Below are 19,757 nucleotides of genomic sequence, written 5' to 3' on the forward strand. Positions count from 1 at the left end.
CTATAGAAAGGTAGATAAGTTCATCTAATTGATGCGCTCGTTTTTTCTTTCCGAATGGCGCAATATGTACAAATAGCAACTCAATAGCAGTAACCAGTAGCCACCATATATGAAAAAGTCAGCCGGCAGCAGTAAATCCTAATAAATTCTCAGTCCTCAATCAATGATAAATATAGAGAAAAGCTGGCCAGCATAAATACCGTATTTATCGGCGTATAACACGCACTTTTTAGGCTAAAATTTTTAGCCTAAAGTCTGTGTGCGTGTTATACGCCGATACACCCCCAGGAAAGGCAGGGGGAGAGAGGCCGTCGCTGCCCGCTTCTCTCCCCCTGCCTTCCCTGGGGTCTAGAGCGCTGCTGTCGGCCCTTCTCACCCCCTGGCTATCGGCGCCGCTGCCCGTTCTGTTCCCCTGACTATCTGTGCCGGCACCGATAGCCAGGGGGAGAGAAGGGGCAGCGGCACCCATTGCCGGCGCCGCTGCCCCGTTGCCTCCCCCCATCCCCGGTGGCATAATTACCTGAGTCCGGTCCGCGCTGCTCCGCTGCTCCAGGCCTCCGTCGTGCGTCCCCGGCGTCATTGCTATGCGCTGAACGGCGCGGCGCATGACGTCAGAGCGCCGCGCCGTGCATAGCAACGACGCTGGGGACGCACGATGGCACCGATAGTTAGGGGGACAGAACGGGCAGCGGCGCCGATAACCAGGGGGTGAAAAGGGCCGACAGCAGCGCTCTAGACCCCAGGAAAGGCAGGGGGAGAGAAGCGGGCAGCGACGGCCTCTCTCCCCCTGCCTTTCCTGGGGGTATATCGGGGTATACACGCGCACACACGCACCCTCATTTTTTCATGGATATTTGGGTAAAAAACTTTTTTTACCCAAATATCCTTGGTAAAATGAGGGTGCGTGTTATAGGCCGGTGCGTGGTATACCCCGATAAATACGGTACTTTGTTTCAACAAATAATTTGAGTTCAAGTCTCTAGCGCAGTCACTTTGTAACAAGTTGAACAGATTTATACTGTAACAATAGGATCTTTGATGGTTATCAACTATGCAAGAGATACTGGCAGTTATGACAGGTAATTTTGTATCTCACCACTCCCGGGTATGTTCGGTTGCGATCACCTCTGCGATCTCTTCTGTGATGCAGTCCTCGCAGTAAGTTGGCCCCCAGCTATCTCTCACAATGTGGGGGAACACCACCGGAGACTCGGCAGTCTCCCGCAGTGGTGGTGTTTGATGGTGGTGATCTCATGGATAAGAACGTTACTGCTGCGGTGGCGATCCTATGGTGCCAGCACAGTAGTGGTATCAGTGGCGGTGGATGCCGGATCGCGGACCTGCAGCGCCTGCAAGTGGAGTCAAGATAGCAGTCCTGCAGCTCCTACGCCAGGATAGTAATAGGTGGCGGTGGTTGCCAGATGGTGAATCCGCAGCACTTCCACCAGCAGGTAAGTGGCAGTGCTGGTAGCGTCCTCGTGGCAGCGAGGCGCGCGTAGAGACGATAAACTGATTGACAGGTATCTCCGCTACTGTCTGGTTGCTTAGAAATAGAATGGAACTATATTTATTCCATATGAAAGTGGTCTCAGTAGTCACAGGGGGACGCTGGATGCATTTCAGGACTGTCTCAGTCCTTTCTTCAGCAGCTATATATATCGATTGTAAATTACTTCTATATATAAATCTTAATCCTTCCAGCTTCTGTATTATTTTTTTTTTTCTCTCCCCAGTCTGACCACAGTGCTCTCTACTGACACCTCTGTCCATGTTATGGAAATGTCCAGAGCAGGAGAGGTTTGCTAGAGGGAATTGTTCCTGCTCTGGACAGTTCCTGACATGGACAGATGTGTCAGCAGAGAGCACTGTGGTCAGACAAAAAAAAAAAAAATATTATGCAGAAGCTAATAAGTACTGGAAGGATTAAGATTTTTAAATAGAAGTAATTTACAAATCTGAAGAAAGAAAAAAAGGGGGGGTGCAAGTGCAGCTCACAATTGGTGTATAAATACTACCTGAGGTCAACAGGGCATGCAACTATACCACAGTTGCAAAAATAATAAAATATGTGAAAAAGAAATATATTGCCCGGACCTTCCAAGGTAGTGTATTTTAATTATATGAATGATAGAAAACTGGGTCGTACTCCAATAATAATTCAATGGTTATTTATTAAAAATGTATAGTGCATTATTCCTCACAGGGCCCTTGTGAGAAGAAACACTTATAATAGGTATACAAAATTACATATATAAAATTAAATATAGAAATACTATAAAAATGTGTCACTGGCATATAGAATAGCTCTATGCTGATGGATTCATATATCGTCTTTAGAGTATTGTAAAGGTATAAATGTCCTTTTATATGGTAATTAAAGTGGATACTCTGTTACCGGTCCTGGGTGATGTGGCTGTGTCAGCTCCCGTGTCCGGATGGCGGTCAACGGTCCTAGATAGTGCTGTGGCTTTGTCTTTCAAGATCCAGGTGTTTATGCGGTGTTGGTCGTCCCAGGTTAGTCGGCACTGGCGGGTGCCGATGGTGATTCGCCGGGAGGCCGTGCGCTGGCAGGCGCTGTTGGAAATTTGTCAGGAGACCAAGCGCTGGCAGGCGCTGATGGTATCGATCTCCTCACCGCTGGACTTGGAAGCCGGAGACTACACGCTGGGTAGATGGAGCTTGCCTCGTGTAGATGGCGTGTGACGTCAGCTTGAGCCGGAGCTGACCAGGTGAAATCAGGACCGGACACTAGTCTAGGTCGACTAATGCGTGAGGAATCCCACAATGTGATGGATTTGCTCCGTAAACTAGAGCTTGAATTCATAAAGAGCATAAATGCCAGTGTACAAAGTCAATGCATAAGACTAGACGCGTTTCAGGGTTCTCAGATACGACCCTTTCCTCAGTAGTCATAATGGTTAAAAGCAATATTTGTCTATTTATAGGAGTACGAAATCCCATAATTCAACAGTGTTCTAAGTGATAACAGAAACATGAAATGGATGATCAAAATAAGGAATTACCTAGAGAGCAAAAGTGAATGTGAATACCGTCAAAGGACGGAAAATAGATAATATGTATGAGTGAAACTAACTGAACTTAGTATCTGGATTACAATTTAGTATCTTTCCCACAATAACGATGAAGATAATAATGATGGAATTAAAATGTATATAAAAATAAAGATAAAAATAAGAATAAGAATAAAACAAAGATGAGGGTGTAGTTCCAGATGGAAAATAAAAACAAAAATATAATTAAAATCTAATGAAAAAGGTAAAAATGAAAAATGAAAAAATAAAATAAAGAATAATAGATAATAAGTAAATAAAAAAAGGGGATTGGATAGATTGCATAAATAGATCGATAATGGTAGAATGGATACAAAATGTAAAGGAAAAAGAGATATACGAAAATAGAAATAAAAATAAAAGTAAATAAAAATAAAAATAAAATAAGAATAGAAAGAAATATAAGTGTGAATGAAAAGAAATGAATAAAATAATTAAAAATTAAAAGTGGAATAAAAATAAAGATAATGATAATAATAATAGTCATGAAAAGGAAAAGAGTAAAAATGGAAATAATATATAATTGAATAAAGTGGTGGAAAATAAAATAAAAATAAATAAAAATCAAAATAAATAAAAATCAAAATAAGAATGAAAATAAAAATGTAAAAATGTAAATGAAAATGAAAATAAAAATAAAAATAAAAATATTTCTTTATTTTATTTTTTCATTTTTCATTTTTACCTTTTTCATTAGATTTTAATTATATTTTTGTTTTTATTTCCATCTGGAACTACACCCTCATCTTTGTTTTATTCTTATTCTTATTTTTATCTTTATTTTTATATACATTTTAATTCCATCATTATTATCTTCATCGTTATTGTGGGAAAGATACTAAATTGTAATCAGATACTAAGTTCAGTTAGTTTCACTCATACATATTATCTATTTTCCGTCCTTTGACGGTATTCACATTCACTTTTGCTCTCTAGGTAATTCCTTATTTTGATCATCCATTTCATGTTTCTGTTATCACTTAGAACACTGTTGAATTATGGGATTCGTACTCCTATAAATAGACAAATATTGCTTTTAACCATTATGACTACTGAGGAAAGGGTCGTATCTGAGAACCCTGAAACGCGTCTAGTCTTATGCATTGACTTTGTACACTGGCATTTATGCTCTTTATGAATTCAAGCTCTAGTTTACGGAGCAAATCCATCACATTGTGGATTCCTCACGCATTAGTCGACCTAGACTAGTGTCCGGTCCTGATTTCACCTGGTCAGCTCCGGCTCAAGCTGACGTCAACACGCCATCTACACGAGGCAAGCTCCATCTACCCAGCGTGTAGTCTCCGGCTTCCAAGTCCAGCGGTGAGGAGATTGATACCATCAGCGCCTGCCAGCGCTTGGTCTCCTGACAAATTTCCAACAGCGCCTGCCAGCGCACGGCCTCCCGGCGAATCACCATCGGCACCCGCCAGTGCCACTAACCTGGGACGACCAACACCGCATAAACACCTGGATCTTGAAAGACAAAGCCACAGCACTATCTAGGACCGTTGACCGCCATCCGGACACGGGAGCTGACACAGCCACATCACCCAGGACCGGTAACAGAGTATCCACTTTAATTACCATATAAAAGGACATTTATACCTTTACAATACTCTAAAGACGATATATGAATCCATCAGCATAGAGCTATTCTATATGCCAGTGACACATTTTTATAGTATTTCTATATTTTAATTTTATATATGTAATTTTGTATACCTATTATAAGTGTTTTCTTTTTTTCCTTTTTCTCACAAGGGCCTGTGAGGAATAATGCACTATACATTTTTAATAAATAACCATTGAATTATTATTGGAGTACGACCCAGTTTTCTATCATTCATATAATTAAAATACACTACCTTGGAAGGTCCGGGCAATATATTTCTTTTTCACATAATTTACAAATCTGTTTAACTTTCTGGCACCAGTTGATTAAAAAAAAAAAAAAAAAAAAAGTTTTACACCGGAGTACCCCTTTAATATAGCCCGAGAGGCTGATAGACTTACATGGGCTGTCCCATCAACAACAATTATTTCCTATGGTAGCAGTCAGGCCCTTAGTAATCTTAAAAGGGTACTCTCACGGAAAACTTTTTTTATTTTATTTTTATTTATTTTTTTAAATCAACTGGTGCCAGAACGTTAAACAGATTTGTAAATCACTTCTATTAAAAAATCTTAATCCTTCCAGTACTTTTTAGGGGCTGTATACTAAAGAGAAATCCAAAAAAAGAAATGATTTGCTCTCTGCTGTCCATTTTAGGAACTGTCCATAGCAAACATATGCTGCTCTGGAAAGTTCCTAAAATGGACAGCAGAGGTCAGCAGAGAGCACTGTGGTCATGACATCAGAGGAAATGCATTTCTTTTTTTGGATTTCTCTTTAGTATACAGCCCCTAAAAAGTACTGGAAGGATTAAGATTTTTTAATAGAAGTGATTTACAAATCTGTTTAACGTTCTGGCATCAGTTGATTTAAAAAAAATAAAATAAAAAAATAAAAAATAAAAAGTTTTCCACAGGAGTACCCCTTTAAGTGTTAAATGGAAAAGAAGAAAAGTCCAGCTTAATGTGCAAGCGGAGGTGGCTTAATTTGGGCATCAAAATACAAAACAACAAGGACCACTCAGCCGCCAATATATCCCAACATGTTTCCAATACTACAGGATTTTCATAATCCCCCCCCCCCCCCCCCCCCCCACAACTAAGGACGTCCTGTTTAGGAAACAGGTTAGAGGATATAGCGCCTGCTGAGAGTCCCCATGTTTTGTATTTGAACGCTTAAATAAAGCTACCCCCACTGGCACATGAAGCTGGACATTTTTTCAGTGTTACTGATGGGTCTGGATCTAACTGGTCCTGTCTGTGCTCTGATGTAAATAGGGATGGACATACTGGGAGTTGTAGATTTAATGGGGTACTCCGCTGCTCAGCGTTTGGAACAAAATGTTCCGAACGCTGGAGCAGGGAGCTTGTGATGTCATAGCCCCGCACCCTCATGAAGTCATGCTCCGCCCCCTCAATGCAAGTCTATGGGAGGGGGTGTGGCAGCTATCACACCCCCTCTTATAAACTGGCATTGAGGGGGCGGGGCATCATGAGGGGTGGGGCTATGACGTCACAAGCTCCCGGCGCCGGCTCCAGTTTTTGAAACAGTTTGTTCCAAACGCTGAGCAGTGGAGTACCCCTTTAAGAAACAATGCTCTGCAGAACCCAAGAAACCCTTTTTCCGAATTTTGTAGGACTGAAGGATGAGTAACTGAATACAACTAAATGGTAGAAATGATTGAAAGGATTATCCCATTCTAAATTTAGAACACGAAAGTCCCTTTACGCGGCTAGAGAAATCTCATTCACAACAACTTGTCCGGCAACTCGTGATCCTTACACGAGGATTATATTTGCAAGGCAAAATGTGTGCTGACAAAGCAAGTTTTATAATGGGCTTGTGAACACTCTCTCTGAACATTATGGAAACCAATGACTTCAAAGCTCCATGAAGCGTCACAGCGCTTTCATATTTTCCTCAAAAGGACTTTTAGGTAATTTCAGCAAACCTCAATGCTACATAAACCTGCGGCGTGTAACTGGGTGTGATGCCAAGCGCAAAGAAATCCACAAACAAAACAAGTCCGCTCCTCCCTGGACTTTAACCTTCCCATTAAATATACAACCGATCTCATGCAGTGCGGGGTGACTGTAGGGTTAGACAGGACGTGGAAGATGAATGGATTTTAATGGCCGAGGCATCCTTATTTGCCTAGGTCACGGCTGTATGCTACCATAATCCTAATGACATATGCTGCTGTAACATGTAGACTACCAATACTACTTCCTTCCATAGGCATCACATGGGGAATGGGTGGTCTAAGACCCCATCAACAATTATCTCCTATCGCAGCAGTCAGACTCTCCGTAATCTTGGGCCTTCAATGGAAAAAAAAAAAGATAAGTCCAGCTTGATGTGCAAGCCACCCCGGCTTTATTTGGGCGTCCAAATACAAAACAACAAGGACCACTCAGCAGCCACTATATCTCAACATGTTTCCAATATTACAGGATGCTTGAAGTTGTAGTTTTGCAACAGCTGGAGATGCACTGTTTGGGAAACACTGGGATAGAGGGAATATACATAGCAAACAGTGTGCCTCCAGCTGTTGCAAAACTACAACTCCCAGGATGCCCGGACAGCCTTCGGCTGTCCGGGCATCCTGGGAGTTGTAGTTTTGCAACAAAAAGCTCAACGTCAAGGATGAGATTGAAAGCCAGAATAGAAAAAAAAAAAAATAAATAAAAACTTTTTATATACCATTATCCCTCCCCTGCTCTCATCGCTTAGGAAATCCATTCACCTGGAGGAAACTCAACCCTGTCTGGCCAAGTCTGCAACTAGAGAAATAAGGAACAAGCAAAGAAAGCAACAAAAAACACAAAATCTCCCCATCAAATGTGGATAGAAACTGTTCTTGACATCTGCAAATCCCAACTGCATGACTATACCTCAGTGTTTCCCAACCAGGCTGCCTTCAGTTGATGCAAAACTACAACTCCCAGCATGCCCAGACAGCCTTTGGCATGCTGGGAGGTAAAGTTTTGCAAAAGCTGGAGACACACTATTTGGAAAACACTGCTCTATCCTAAGATATTTCCAATATTACAGGATGTTCCTAATTTCATATGTGACCCGCGAGCGCTGCTTCTCCACCCCCCCCCCTCAAAAAAATTATCAGCGGCTGCGCTGTACTATCATGTGCCCAGGCTGCAAAAATAAACTTTCACTCACCTTCCTACGTTTCCCCGTTACCGGCCTCGCGGTCCTCTTGCTGCTTCCTGGGGATGGGAACATCACAGAGCCGTCAGCGTATCACCCCCGCAGCAATGTCCCGTCTTGGCCGGTGATAGGCTGAGCCAACTCATGTAAGAAGCCAGCTGGCTCCTCACAGGACAGTGCGCTCAGCCTATCATCGGCCGAGACGGGACATTGCTGCGGGGGTGATACGCTGACGGCTCTGTGACGTTCCCATCCCCAGGAAGCAGCAAGAGGACTGCAAGGCTGGCACCGGAGCAACGGGGGAACGTAGGAAGGTGAGTGAAAGTTTATTTCGTTTATTTTCTTTTTGGGGGGGGGGGGGGGGGGGGGAGCAGCGCCCATGGGTCACATATGCTTAGTTCCTCGATGTGGGGACAGCACGCTGCGGCTCATAATTCATTCATTCGAGGGGGGGGGGGGGCCCAACCGGTATTGCGGTATGGGAAAAATTCATGTCGTACAGGAAAAAAATGTCACTATTCGGTATGAACCGGTATACCGCCCAGCACTAATACTATGGTGTATATAATATATACAAGTGGGCGATACTAAGAACAGAACACATGTATTAGACCTTATTTACCTCTCCTCTATCCTGTTCTTGTCCATCAGGGGCTGTTTCACCCACTGGTTGACCAACCTCTGCCCCTGAGGGGTTTTACACTTGTTTAACAATCCGGCCAGTGACTGTGTTCCGCTAGTGTCCTCAGCTGAGCCCTGAGAGAAAAGGAAGAAAATGTGAATACTGAGGCTCTATAACCATTATCATTAATAAAAGTTACACAGTATTAAAGGGGTACTCCAGCGGAAAACTTTTTTTTAAATCAACTGGTGCCAGAAAGTTAAACAGATTTGTAAATTACTTCTATTTAAAAATCTTAATCCTTCCAGTACTTATTAGATGCTAAATGCCACAGATGAAATTCTTTTCTTTTTGGAGCACAGTGCTTCTCTGCTGACATCATGACCACAGTGCTCTCTGCTGACATCTCTGTCCATTTTAAGAACTGTCCAGAGTAGGAGAAAATCCCCATAGCAAACATATGCAGCTCTGGTCAGATCCTAAAATGGACAGAGATGTCAGCAGAGAGCACTGTGCTCGTGATGTCAGCAGAGAAGCACTGGGTTCCAAAAAGAAAAGAATTTCCTCTGTAGTATTCAGCAGCTAATGAGTACTGGTACTAGAAGGATTAAGATTTTTTAATATAAGTCATTTACAAATCTGTTTAACTTTCTGGTACCAGTTGATTTAAAATAAAAAAATAAAAAGTCATCTTCTGACCCCTATAAGTTTTTAGCGGTACAATTTTTGACATTGATAGGACTTACTGATCTTTTTATTCATTTTTTCATGATATAAAAAGTGACCAAAAATACACTATTTTGGACTTTGGAATTTTATTGCGCGTACGCCATTGACCGTGCGGTTTAACTAACGATACATTTTTATAATTCGGACATTTCCGCACCACGTATGTTTATTTTTATTAACATGTTTTGCTTTTTTACGGGAAAAGGGGGGTGATTCAAACTTATTAGGGGAGGTGTTAAATGATCTTTATTCACTTTTTTTTGCAGTGTTATAGCTCCCATAGGGACCTATAACACTGCACACACTGATCTTTATAATTGATCACTGGTTTCTCATAGGAAACCACTGATCGATGATTCTGCCGCTTGACTGCTCATGCCTGGATCTCAGACACTGAGCAGTCATTCGGCGATCGGACAGTGAGGAGGCAGGTAGGGATCCTCCGGCTGTCCTGTAAGCTGTTCAGGATGCCGCAATTTCGCCGCAGCTATCCCGAACAGCCCACTGAGCTAACCGGCATGGTTTTACTTTCACTTTAGACGCGGCATTCAACTTTGGGACTTTAACCAAAAACCCTGACCCTGGCAAATGGGGGTGAGTAAGGGTTAAATTACCTATCCTAGGTTTGTTGTTGACAAATAAATAACATGTGCCAAGTTTTCTGCTAATATCTTTAGCCGTTTGGACGTGATGCTGGAACATACACACATACATATACACACACACACACACACACACACACACACACACATACACTGAGTTTTATATATTCAGATTACACCGTGGAGAGAGTACAGGACAGTATTCGGTCATTTAGAAAGATATTTGAGCCCATTTTCCCCAATAGGGGACATCTCTCAATAGCGGACACTTTTATTCCCCATAAGTGTCCGCTATTTGGCAAAAAAAAAATAACCTGATTAATTCAAAACCGTATCACAAAATCGTGATGTGAAGTAAGTAGGTAATATAAAGAAATATTTTGATATTCAAGCACACCCAGGTCCACATACAGGAACAGAAAAACAGAGCTAGTTTCTTCCAAAAATAGCACCACGTCTGTCTTCAAACTGTGTGTGATAATAAAACTTGGCTCCAGTCACTTCAATGAAACTGAGCTGCAATACCACACACAGGGGGTACTTATAGGGGTACTCTGGTGAAAAACCAAATGTTTTCAAATGTGCTTTCAAATTACTTCTAAGTAAAAAACCTTAATCCTTCCAGTACTTATCAGCTGCTGTATTCTCCAGAGGAAGTTGTGTAGTTTTCTCCAGTCTTACCACAGTGCCCTCTGTCAATGTCAGGACCTGTCCAGAGCGGTAGAGGTTTGCTATGGGGATTTGTTTCTACTCCGGACAGAAGTGGCACAGAGAGCACTGTGGTCAGAATGGAAAGAACTACACAACTTTCTCTGGAACATACAGCAGCTGGAAAGTACTAGAAGGCTAAAGAAAAAAAAATTTCAAGAAGTACCGTATTTATCGGGGTATACCACGCACCGGCCTATAACAGACAGGGGGAGAGAAGGGGCAGCGGCACCCATTGCCGGCGCCGCTGCCCCGTTGCCTCCCCCCATCCCCGGTGGCATAATTACCTGGGTCGGGTCCGCGCTGCTCCAGGCCTCCGGCGTGCGTCCCCTGCGTCGTTGCTATGCACGGCGCGGCGCACTGACGTCATGCGCCGCGCCGTGCAGCGCATAGCAACGACGAAGGGGACGCACGCCGGAGGCCTACAGCAGCGCGGACCCGACCCAGGTAATTATGCCACCGGGGATGGGTGCCGCTGCCCCTTCTCTCCCCCTGGCTATCGGCGCCGGTACCGATAGTCAGGGGGACAGAACGGGCAGCGGCGCCGATAGCCAGGGGGTGACAAGGGCCGGCAGCAGGGCTATAGACCCCAGGGAAGGCAGGGGGAGAGAAGCGGGCAGCAACGGCCTCTCTCCCCCTGCCTTTCCTGGGGCGGTATCGGCGTATAACACGCACATAGACTTTAGGCTAAAAATGTTATCATAAAAAGTGCGTGTTATACGCCGATAAATACGGTAGTTTACTTGAATTGAAAACATTTTTTTTTTTCATCGGAGTACCGCTTTAAGCCTGAATAACCCCTTTAATTAAAGAGGCACTGTCATTGTTAAAAACTTTTCATATATTGCAGGACTCCTAATCTGACATTTCACAATATACACCTGTTAAAAAAAAAAATAAATTCAAGCTCAAAATAGCCACCACTAGGGGTCGCCTGTCTTTTAGCCAGACAGACTAGTCTAGATTTTACAGCATACTGGCCGTAAAGCATACCGGTATCCAGTATAAGAGATTTCTATTGAGTGTATGTAAAACTACAGATAAAGGATGTGTGGACATGCTGGGAGCTGTAGTTTTAAAACAGCTGGAGGCAACACTGCTCTAACACAGTTATTTACAAACATTGCAGCTTCAGTTGTTACTAAACTACAACTCCCAGCATGCTGAAATAGTCAAAGCTTTCTCAGACTCCTGAATGACAAAGAAGTTGATCAGACATTCAGGAGTCTGTGAAAGATGAATGACACACATAGTGACAGCTATGCTGATTAGCATCCAGCTTTACTAGGAGAAGATAAAACAGATAGAACATGTATTCATAAAAATGCTGTACTTTTATCTAAAAAATCCTTGCACTAATTTTATAAAGATCTATTCTTATATTTATACATTTTATCCTGTTATGAATTCACCATAATGTCTTCTGATTACTGCAGGCAAGCTCCAAGTATCTTCCTCTGACACATGACACAGCATAAAACCAGAGAGGAAAGGGTTACAGAGTAGAGAGTACTGATTGGCTGACTGCCCAGGCTTGCTCCTGTGAGGGAGACAGACTGACACGCCCCCTCCAGCCTGCACAATGAAAAAGTAACTCACCAGCGGATAAATGCTTATATCTCTGGATATATAGGTCAGAGACACATAAAAATTATATGCACATGATCAGGATTGGGTCCTGAGTAACATATCACTATTATTTCTCTTTTTTGCACTATGACAGGTACGCTTTCAAACTACTAGATGTGTACACAGATATACATACTGTATACCCATCACTGGTAACAATTTTGTTGTGTAAGATCCTTTCAAGCTCTCGAGCCTGCACATCACTGTGAGCAGAGAAGTCCGAGGCAGAGTACGTTCTTTTCCCACTAGTCTAAACAGTAAGAATAACCGGGATATTGGTGGTTTCACAATTGTACAACTGCTATAGTCTAGTACAGACAGAGTGTTGTGTAGTTTTCTTTGTGGGTTTTAATTCCCTACAATTTATTTTCCGCGGCATTTACTAAGGTTTCCCTACATTTTCCACTTTCCCTACATTTTGCTATTTTTTATTTAATTTATTGAAATTTTTTTATTTATTTATTTATTTTTTAGTTCAAATCCATCACATTTAATGTGGAAACCCTAGTAAATATGTTGGGTTTTTGTGAAAATGTCGGGAACACGCCCCTTTTCGGAGACCACGCTCCCTTTTACTGGCAGTCACGTCATTTTTTCGTGTTTTCTTAGCAAAATGGTTAGTAGGGGTTTTTGCAATTCTGACGCAAATTCTGGCGCAGACAGAATTTCTGGTGTAATGCGACAGAATCTGTCATGTCGGGTTTGCAATAGTAAATGAGGGCCAATGTATTGGATCTCAATGATCCAAAAAGAGAATTAAACAGAAGAGGAGGATGAGGCAGTCATGTGAGTGCCGGGAGCTTGTACAACAGACATGGGGCATGAATACTTTATGAAGCGTTTATGTAAACCAGAACAAACATGGGACTGAGCGCATACAAGTATTTTAAAGAAGGTTTTTCCTTTCAACTATTAATTCCTTGAATGTAGGAAGCTGGCAAAAAAGCCATGTTCACCCCCCCCCCCCCCCTCACAGACCCATTGTGAAACTGCAGAAATCATAACAAGAAACTCCACTGTCTCCTATAGCATAGCCAAACTGAACTGTAAATAAACGGAGATAGTCCCAGCTTATCCATGTGGAATTTGTGGCAGCGACTTGATAGCGGTCAGAGAAATGTTCAGCTGATCGCTATTCCTCCTGATCCCCCACCCAACATACATGCACACTCTATCTTAAGGGAATGGTCACACGGAACAAATCCACAGAGTAAAATACCCTGCGGATCCGTTTCGGGTGACCCTTCCCTTAAACAAATACTTCCTAGCTCAGCGTTTGGAACATACTTTCGAATGCTGGAGTCGGGAACTTGTCACATAATAGCCCCGCCCCCTCATGACGTCACGCCCTGTCCCCTCAATGCAAGTCTATGGGAGGGGGCGTGACGCCCCCTCCCATAGACTTGCATTGAGGGGGCAGGGAGTAACGTCATGAGGGGGCAGGGAGTAACGTCACAAGCTCCCTGCAGCGGCTAAAGCGCTCAGGACAGTTTTCCTTTCAACTATTGGGCACTGTCATTTGGAAGAACTATTGGGCACTGTCATTTGGAAGAACTATTGGGCACTGTCATTTGGAAGAACTATTGGGCACTGTCATTTGGAAGAACTATTGGGCACTGTCATTTGGAAGAACTATTGGGCACTGTCATTTGGAAGAACTATTGGGCACTGTCATTTGGAAGAACTATTGGGCACTGTCATTTGGAAGAACTATTGGGCACTGTCATTTTGAAGAACTATTGGGCACTGTCATTTTGAAGAACTATTGGGCACTGTCATTTTGAAGAACTTTTGTCATGTCCTAAAAACATGTCAAAAGTTGTGTGCGTTGTGTGTGTTAAGACCCCTGTCCCCGCCGATCAGAAGTCCACACTAAGCGCATTCATTATGGCGCATTCACATAGCGCTGTGTCACGTGACCAAGACCAATGTACAAGGCAAGCCTATGGGGTTCTTCTTGGTCGTGTGCACAGACAGCAAGGAGAGAAGGGCTCAGCGGTTTTCCTCTCCAGAATATGTCAAAAGTTTTTCTTAAGCGACAGCTACACTTTAAATGGGCACGGTCATTTGCAAAAACTTTAAATAAAAAAGGTAGATAATAACATTATGGGGGAGATTTATCAAAACCTGTGCAGAGGAAAAGTTGCACAGTTGTCCATAGCAACCAATCAGATCACTTCTTTCATTTTTAACAAGGCCTCTGCAAAATGAAACAAGCGATCTGATTGGTTGCTATGGGCAACTTTTCCTCTGCACAGGTATTGATGAATCCCCCCCCTATATGTATATTTTTAATTAGAGATGAGCGAAGTTACAGTGATTCGATTCGTCACAAACTTCTCGGCTCAGCGGTTGCTGACTTTATCCTGCATAAATTAGTTCAGCTTTCAGGTGCTCCGGTGGGCTGTAAAAGGTGGACACCTGAAAGCTGAACTAATTTATGCAGGCTAAAGTCAGCAACCGCTGAGCCGAGAAGTTTGTGACGAATCGAATCACTGTAACTTCGCTCATCTCTATTAGTAATATACTTTGGTCAAAAGGACAAGCAGGGCCCTGTGACACGCCCCCGGCTCACAGAGCAGGCTGATTGACAAGCCAGAAGCCTGCACAGAGCCCTGATTGTCCCAACCACACTGTATTTTGTGTCAGCTGAGACACACGGCAATAGCTGCAGGCATAAGACAGCATTTTTTCACCCAAAAATATACACATAATTTAACCGATTTATATTACAAATATAAATATAATATTATCTACATTATGTAAAAAGTTTTTTTTATTTTTTATTACAGTGCCCATTTACTTATAGCTACAAACCAGGCTGCTTATAGTGTAAGTCCAGGGTTGGCCTCCGCCCATTCTGCTAAGATCGGTGCAGGGAGTCGCAGCTCACGCTGGGTGGTACAGCTGCTGGGGCAACCGCATGATGCCCAGCAAGTTCTGTGCACTAGTCCTGTTCATTAAAGGGGTAGTCCAATGGTGAAAACTTATCCCCTATCCTAAGGATAGGGGATAAGTTTGAGATCGCAGGGGGGTCCGACCGCTGGGGCCATAGAGTTGTATTAAGGGGGCGTGTCGACCTCTGCACGAAGCGGCGGCCGACACGCCCCCTCAATACAACTCTATGGCAGAGCCAAAGCGCTGCCTTCGGCAATCTCCGGCTCTGCCATAGAGATGTATTGAGGGGGCGTGTCGGCCACCGCTTCGTGCGGGGGTCGACACCCGCTATCTGGCCGGAGAGCCTGGCGCCCGTACAGAGAGATTGCAGGGGGCCCCAGCGGTCGGACCCCCCGCGATCTCAAACTTATCCCCTATCCTTAGGATAGGGGATAAGTTTTTCACCACTGGACTACCCCTTTAAAAAAGTCCTGCCCAGCGGTAACTGTTTCTCTCCCCACCAACCTTTGCATAATGGACAGGAGACCCTGTACTCACACTTTAAAATTTTCCTTTGCGAAATGTCAGCTAGGAGGAGATTGGCTGCTATAAGCAAAAACTTAAAGGGGTACGCAGGTGTAAAACTTTTTTTTTCTTTTTGTAAATCAACTGGTGCCAGAAAGTTAAACAGATTTGTAAATTACTTCTATGAAAAATTGTTAATCCTTCCAGTACTTATTAGTGGCTGTATACTACAGAGGAAATTCTTTTCTTTTTGGATTTCTTTTCTGTCTGACCCCAGTGCTCTCTGCTGACACCTCTGTCCATTTCAGGAACTGTCCAGAGCAGGATAGGTTTGCTATGGGGATTTGCTCCTGCTCTGGACAGTTCCTGACATGGACAGGGGTGTCAGCAGAGAACACTGTCGTGAAAAAAGAAATCCAAAAAGAAAAGAACTTCCTGTGTGTAAACAGCCACTAAGTAGTACTGGAAGGATTGGGATTTTTTAATTGAAGTAATTTACAAATCTGTCTAACTTTCTGGCACCAGTTGATTTAAAAAAAAAAAAAAAAAAAAAAAAAAAAAACATTTCCACCGGAGTACCCCTTTAACTTTACTGCTGCATTAAATTTTAGCCATGGTCCAGGCCAGTGTTTGCCAACCAGGTTGCCTCTAGCTGTTGCAAAACTACAACTCCCAGCATGCCCAGACAGCCGAAGGCTGTCTGGGCATGCTGGGAGTTGTAGTTTTGCAACAGCTGGAGGCAACCTGGTTGGCAAACACTGGTCCAGGCAGCCAACATCTCATCACATGCCGGGTTTGGTTTACACCTACAGAAGTCATTCCTCTCAAAAAGCTCAACGTCAAGGATGAGATTGAATGCCAGAATATAAAAAAAAAAAAATTAATTAACCTCTTCACGACGAGTGACGTACATGTACGGCGCTGCGAAGTGTCACTTGGCGCGCGGCGACGTACATGTACATCGCGGGGTTCCGGGAGCACTGCGTCATCGGTAGCGGTGGTCGGGCCGGGATGACTGCTGTTATCTAACAGCAGGCATCCCGGCACATCGCCGAGGGGGGTCCTGAGGACCCCCACCCCCCCCCCCCCCGCCCATGACCGCGATGGGAGCAAATCGCAGGTCAATTCAGACCTGCGATCTGCGCGATTCCGGGTCATACGGGTCACTGGTGACCTGGAAAATAAGAGGGATCGGGGGTGTCCAAGACCCCTCCTATCCCTGTTCGGTTCCCCCGCTTTGCCCACCTATCTGTGTCCGGGCAAAATGGGGGAACTGTCCAGGGATCGGCACCGAAGGTCCCTTACCTGGATCCCAGAGCGCGATACTCCATACGGGGATCCCCCACGTGCAGCGGCGGCAGCAATTCATCCGGGTCCTGCCAGGTGAGTTGTTGCCTAGCAACATCCGGAGGGCCACAGTTTACAGTGGTCTCTAAACCATGGCCCTCCAGATGCTGCAAAACTACAACTCCCAGCATGCCCAGACAGCTGTTTGCTGTGTGGGCATGCTGGGACTTGTAGTTTTGCAATACTTAGAGGGGTTCAGGTTGTAAATCACTATGCCATGGTCTCAAACTGTAGCCCTCCAGATGTTGCAAAACTACAACTCTCAGCATGCCCAGACAGCAGTTTGCTGTCTGGGCATGCTGCGAGTTGTAGTTTTGCAACATCTGGAGGGCCACAGTTTAGAGACCACTGGACAGTGATTTACAACCTGAACCCCTCTAAATCTTGCAAAACTACAACTCCCAGCATTCAGGAACAGCATAAGGCTGTCTTCGCATGCTGGGAGTTGTACTTGCGTGCCTCCAGCCGTTGCATAACTACATCTCCCTGCATGCCCTTAAGCAATCAGTACATGCTGGGAGATTTAGTTTTGCAACAGTTGGAGGCACACTGGTTGGAAAATACTGAGTTAGGTCATAGAACCTAATTCAAGGTTTTCCAACCAGTGTGCCTCCAGCTGTTGCAAAACTACAACTCCCAGCAAGCATGGTCTGTCAGTGCATGCTGGGAATTGTAGTTTTGACCCCCCTCCCATGTGAATATACAGGCTACATTTACACTGGCGGCAGATTACAGCGAGTTCCCCGCTTCAAGTTTGAGCTGCGGCAAATTTTTCGCCGCAGCTCAAACTCCTACAGGGAGACTCAGTGTAATCCGCCGTCAGTGTGAATGTAACCTCAAAACACTACACTACACTAACATAAAATAAAGAGTAAAACACTACATATACACACGTACACTGCCCCCCCTACCACCCCCCTTCCCCAATAAAAATGAAAAACGTATTGTACGGCAGTGTTTCTAAGATGGAGCCTCCAGCTGTTGCAAAACAAAAACTCTCAGCATTTCTGGACAGCAATTGACTGTCCAAGCATGCTGGGAGTTTTACAACAGCTGGAGGCACCCTGTTTGGGAATCACTGGCATAGAATACCCCTATGTCCACCCCTATGCAAGTCCCTAATTCAGGCCTCAAATGCACATGGCGCTCTCACTTTGGAGCCCTGTCGTATTTCAAGGCAACAGTATAGGGTCACATATGGGGTATCTCCGTACTCGGGAGAAATTGCCTAGCAAATTTTGGGGGGCTTTTTCTCCTTTTACCCCTTATGAAAAGGAACAGTTGGGGTCTACAACAGCATGTTAGTGTAAAAAAAATAAACATTTTTACACTAACATGCTGGTGTTGCCCTATACTTTTCATTTTCACAAGAGGTAAAAGGGAAAAACGCCCCCCAAAATTTGTAACAATTTCTCCCGAGTACGGAGATACCCCATATGTGGGCACAAAGTGCTCTGGGGGCGCACAACAAGGCCCAGAAGGGAGAGTGCGCCATGTACATTTGAGGTGATTTGCACAGGGGTGGCTGATTGTTACAGCGGTTCTGACAAACTCAAAAAATAAAATAAAAAAAACACAACACACCCACATGTGACCCCATTTTGGAAACTATACCCCTCACGGAATGTAATAAGGGGTGCAGTGAGAGTTTACACCCCACAGGTGTCTGACGGATCTTTGGAACAGTGGTCCGTGAAAATGAAAAATTTTGCACAGCCCATTGTTCCAAAGATCTGTCAGACACCAGTGGGGGGGTAAATGCTCACTGTACCCCTCATTACATTCTGTGAGGGGTGCAGTTTCCAAAATGGTATGCCATGTGGGTTTTTTTTTTTTGCTGTTCTGGCACCATAGGGGCTTCCTAAATGCGACATGCCCCTCAAGCAAAATTTGCTCTCAAAAAGCCAAATATGACGCCTTCTCTTCTGAGCATTGAAGTTTGCCCGCAGTGCACTTCAGGTCCACTTATGGGGCAAATTTTGGGGGGTCTTTTCTGCTATTAACCCTTGCAAAAATGTGAAATTTGGGGGGAAACCCACATTTTAGTGAAAAAAATAATTTATTTTTTTACATATGCAAAAATCGTGAAACACCTGTGGGGTATTAAGGCTTTATCCCTTGTTACGTTCCTCAAGGGGTCTAGTTTCCAAAATGGTATGCCATGTGGTTTTTATTTTTTTTGCTGTCCTGGCACCATAGGGGCTTCCTAAATGCGACATGCCCCCCAAAAACCATTTCAGAAAAATGCACTCTCCCAAATCCCCTTGTCGCTCCTTCGCTTCTGAGCCCTCTACTGCGCCTGCCGAACAATTTACATAGACATATGAGGTATGTGCTTACTCGAGAGAAATTGGGTTACACATACAAATATATATTTTCTCCTTTTACCCCTTGTAAAAATTCAAAAATTGGGTCTACAAGAACATGCGAGTGTAAAAAATGAAGATTTTGAATTTTCTCCTTCACTTTGCTGCTATTCCTGTGAAACACCTAAAGGGTTCAAATTAAAACACTTACTGAATGTCATTTTGTCTACTTTGGGGGGTGCAGTTTTAATAATGGGGTCATTTGTGGGGTATTTCCAATATGAAGACCCTTCAAATCCACTTCAAACCTGAACTGGTCCCTGAAAAATAGTGAGTTTGAAAATTTTGTGAAAAATTGGAAAATTGCTGCTGAACTTTGAAGCCCTCTGATGTCTTCCAAAAGTAAAAACACGTCAATTTTATGATGCAAACATAAAGTGGACATATTGTATATGTGAATCCAAAAAATATATATTTGGAATATCCATTATCCTTACAAGCAGAGAGCTTCAAAGTTAGAAAAAGTAAAATTTTACATTTTTTCATTAAATTTGGGGATTT

At 43.6% G+C, this 19,757-nt stretch overlaps 1 protein-coding gene across 1 annotated transcript in view; it reads right to left on the reverse strand.

The window, feature by feature from the left end:
• MSH2 (mutS homolog 2) overlaps positions 1-19,757 on the reverse strand; it is a 145,334-nt gene that overhangs the window by 109,590 nt on the left and 15,987 nt on the right. Inside the window, exon 6 of the mRNA XM_056568081.1 lies at positions 8,474-8,607. Coding sequence (XP_056424056.1) covers positions 8,474-8,607 — 134 coding nt within the window. The remainder of the gene's footprint in view (positions 1-8,473; positions 8,608-19,757) is intronic.

The sequence above is a fragment of the Hyla sarda genome, chromosome 3 (assembly GCF_029499605.1).
Source record: "Hyla sarda isolate aHylSar1 chromosome 3, aHylSar1.hap1, whole genome shotgun sequence".
Lineage (NCBI taxonomy): Eukaryota > Metazoa > Chordata > Amphibia > Anura > Hylidae > Hyla > Hyla sarda.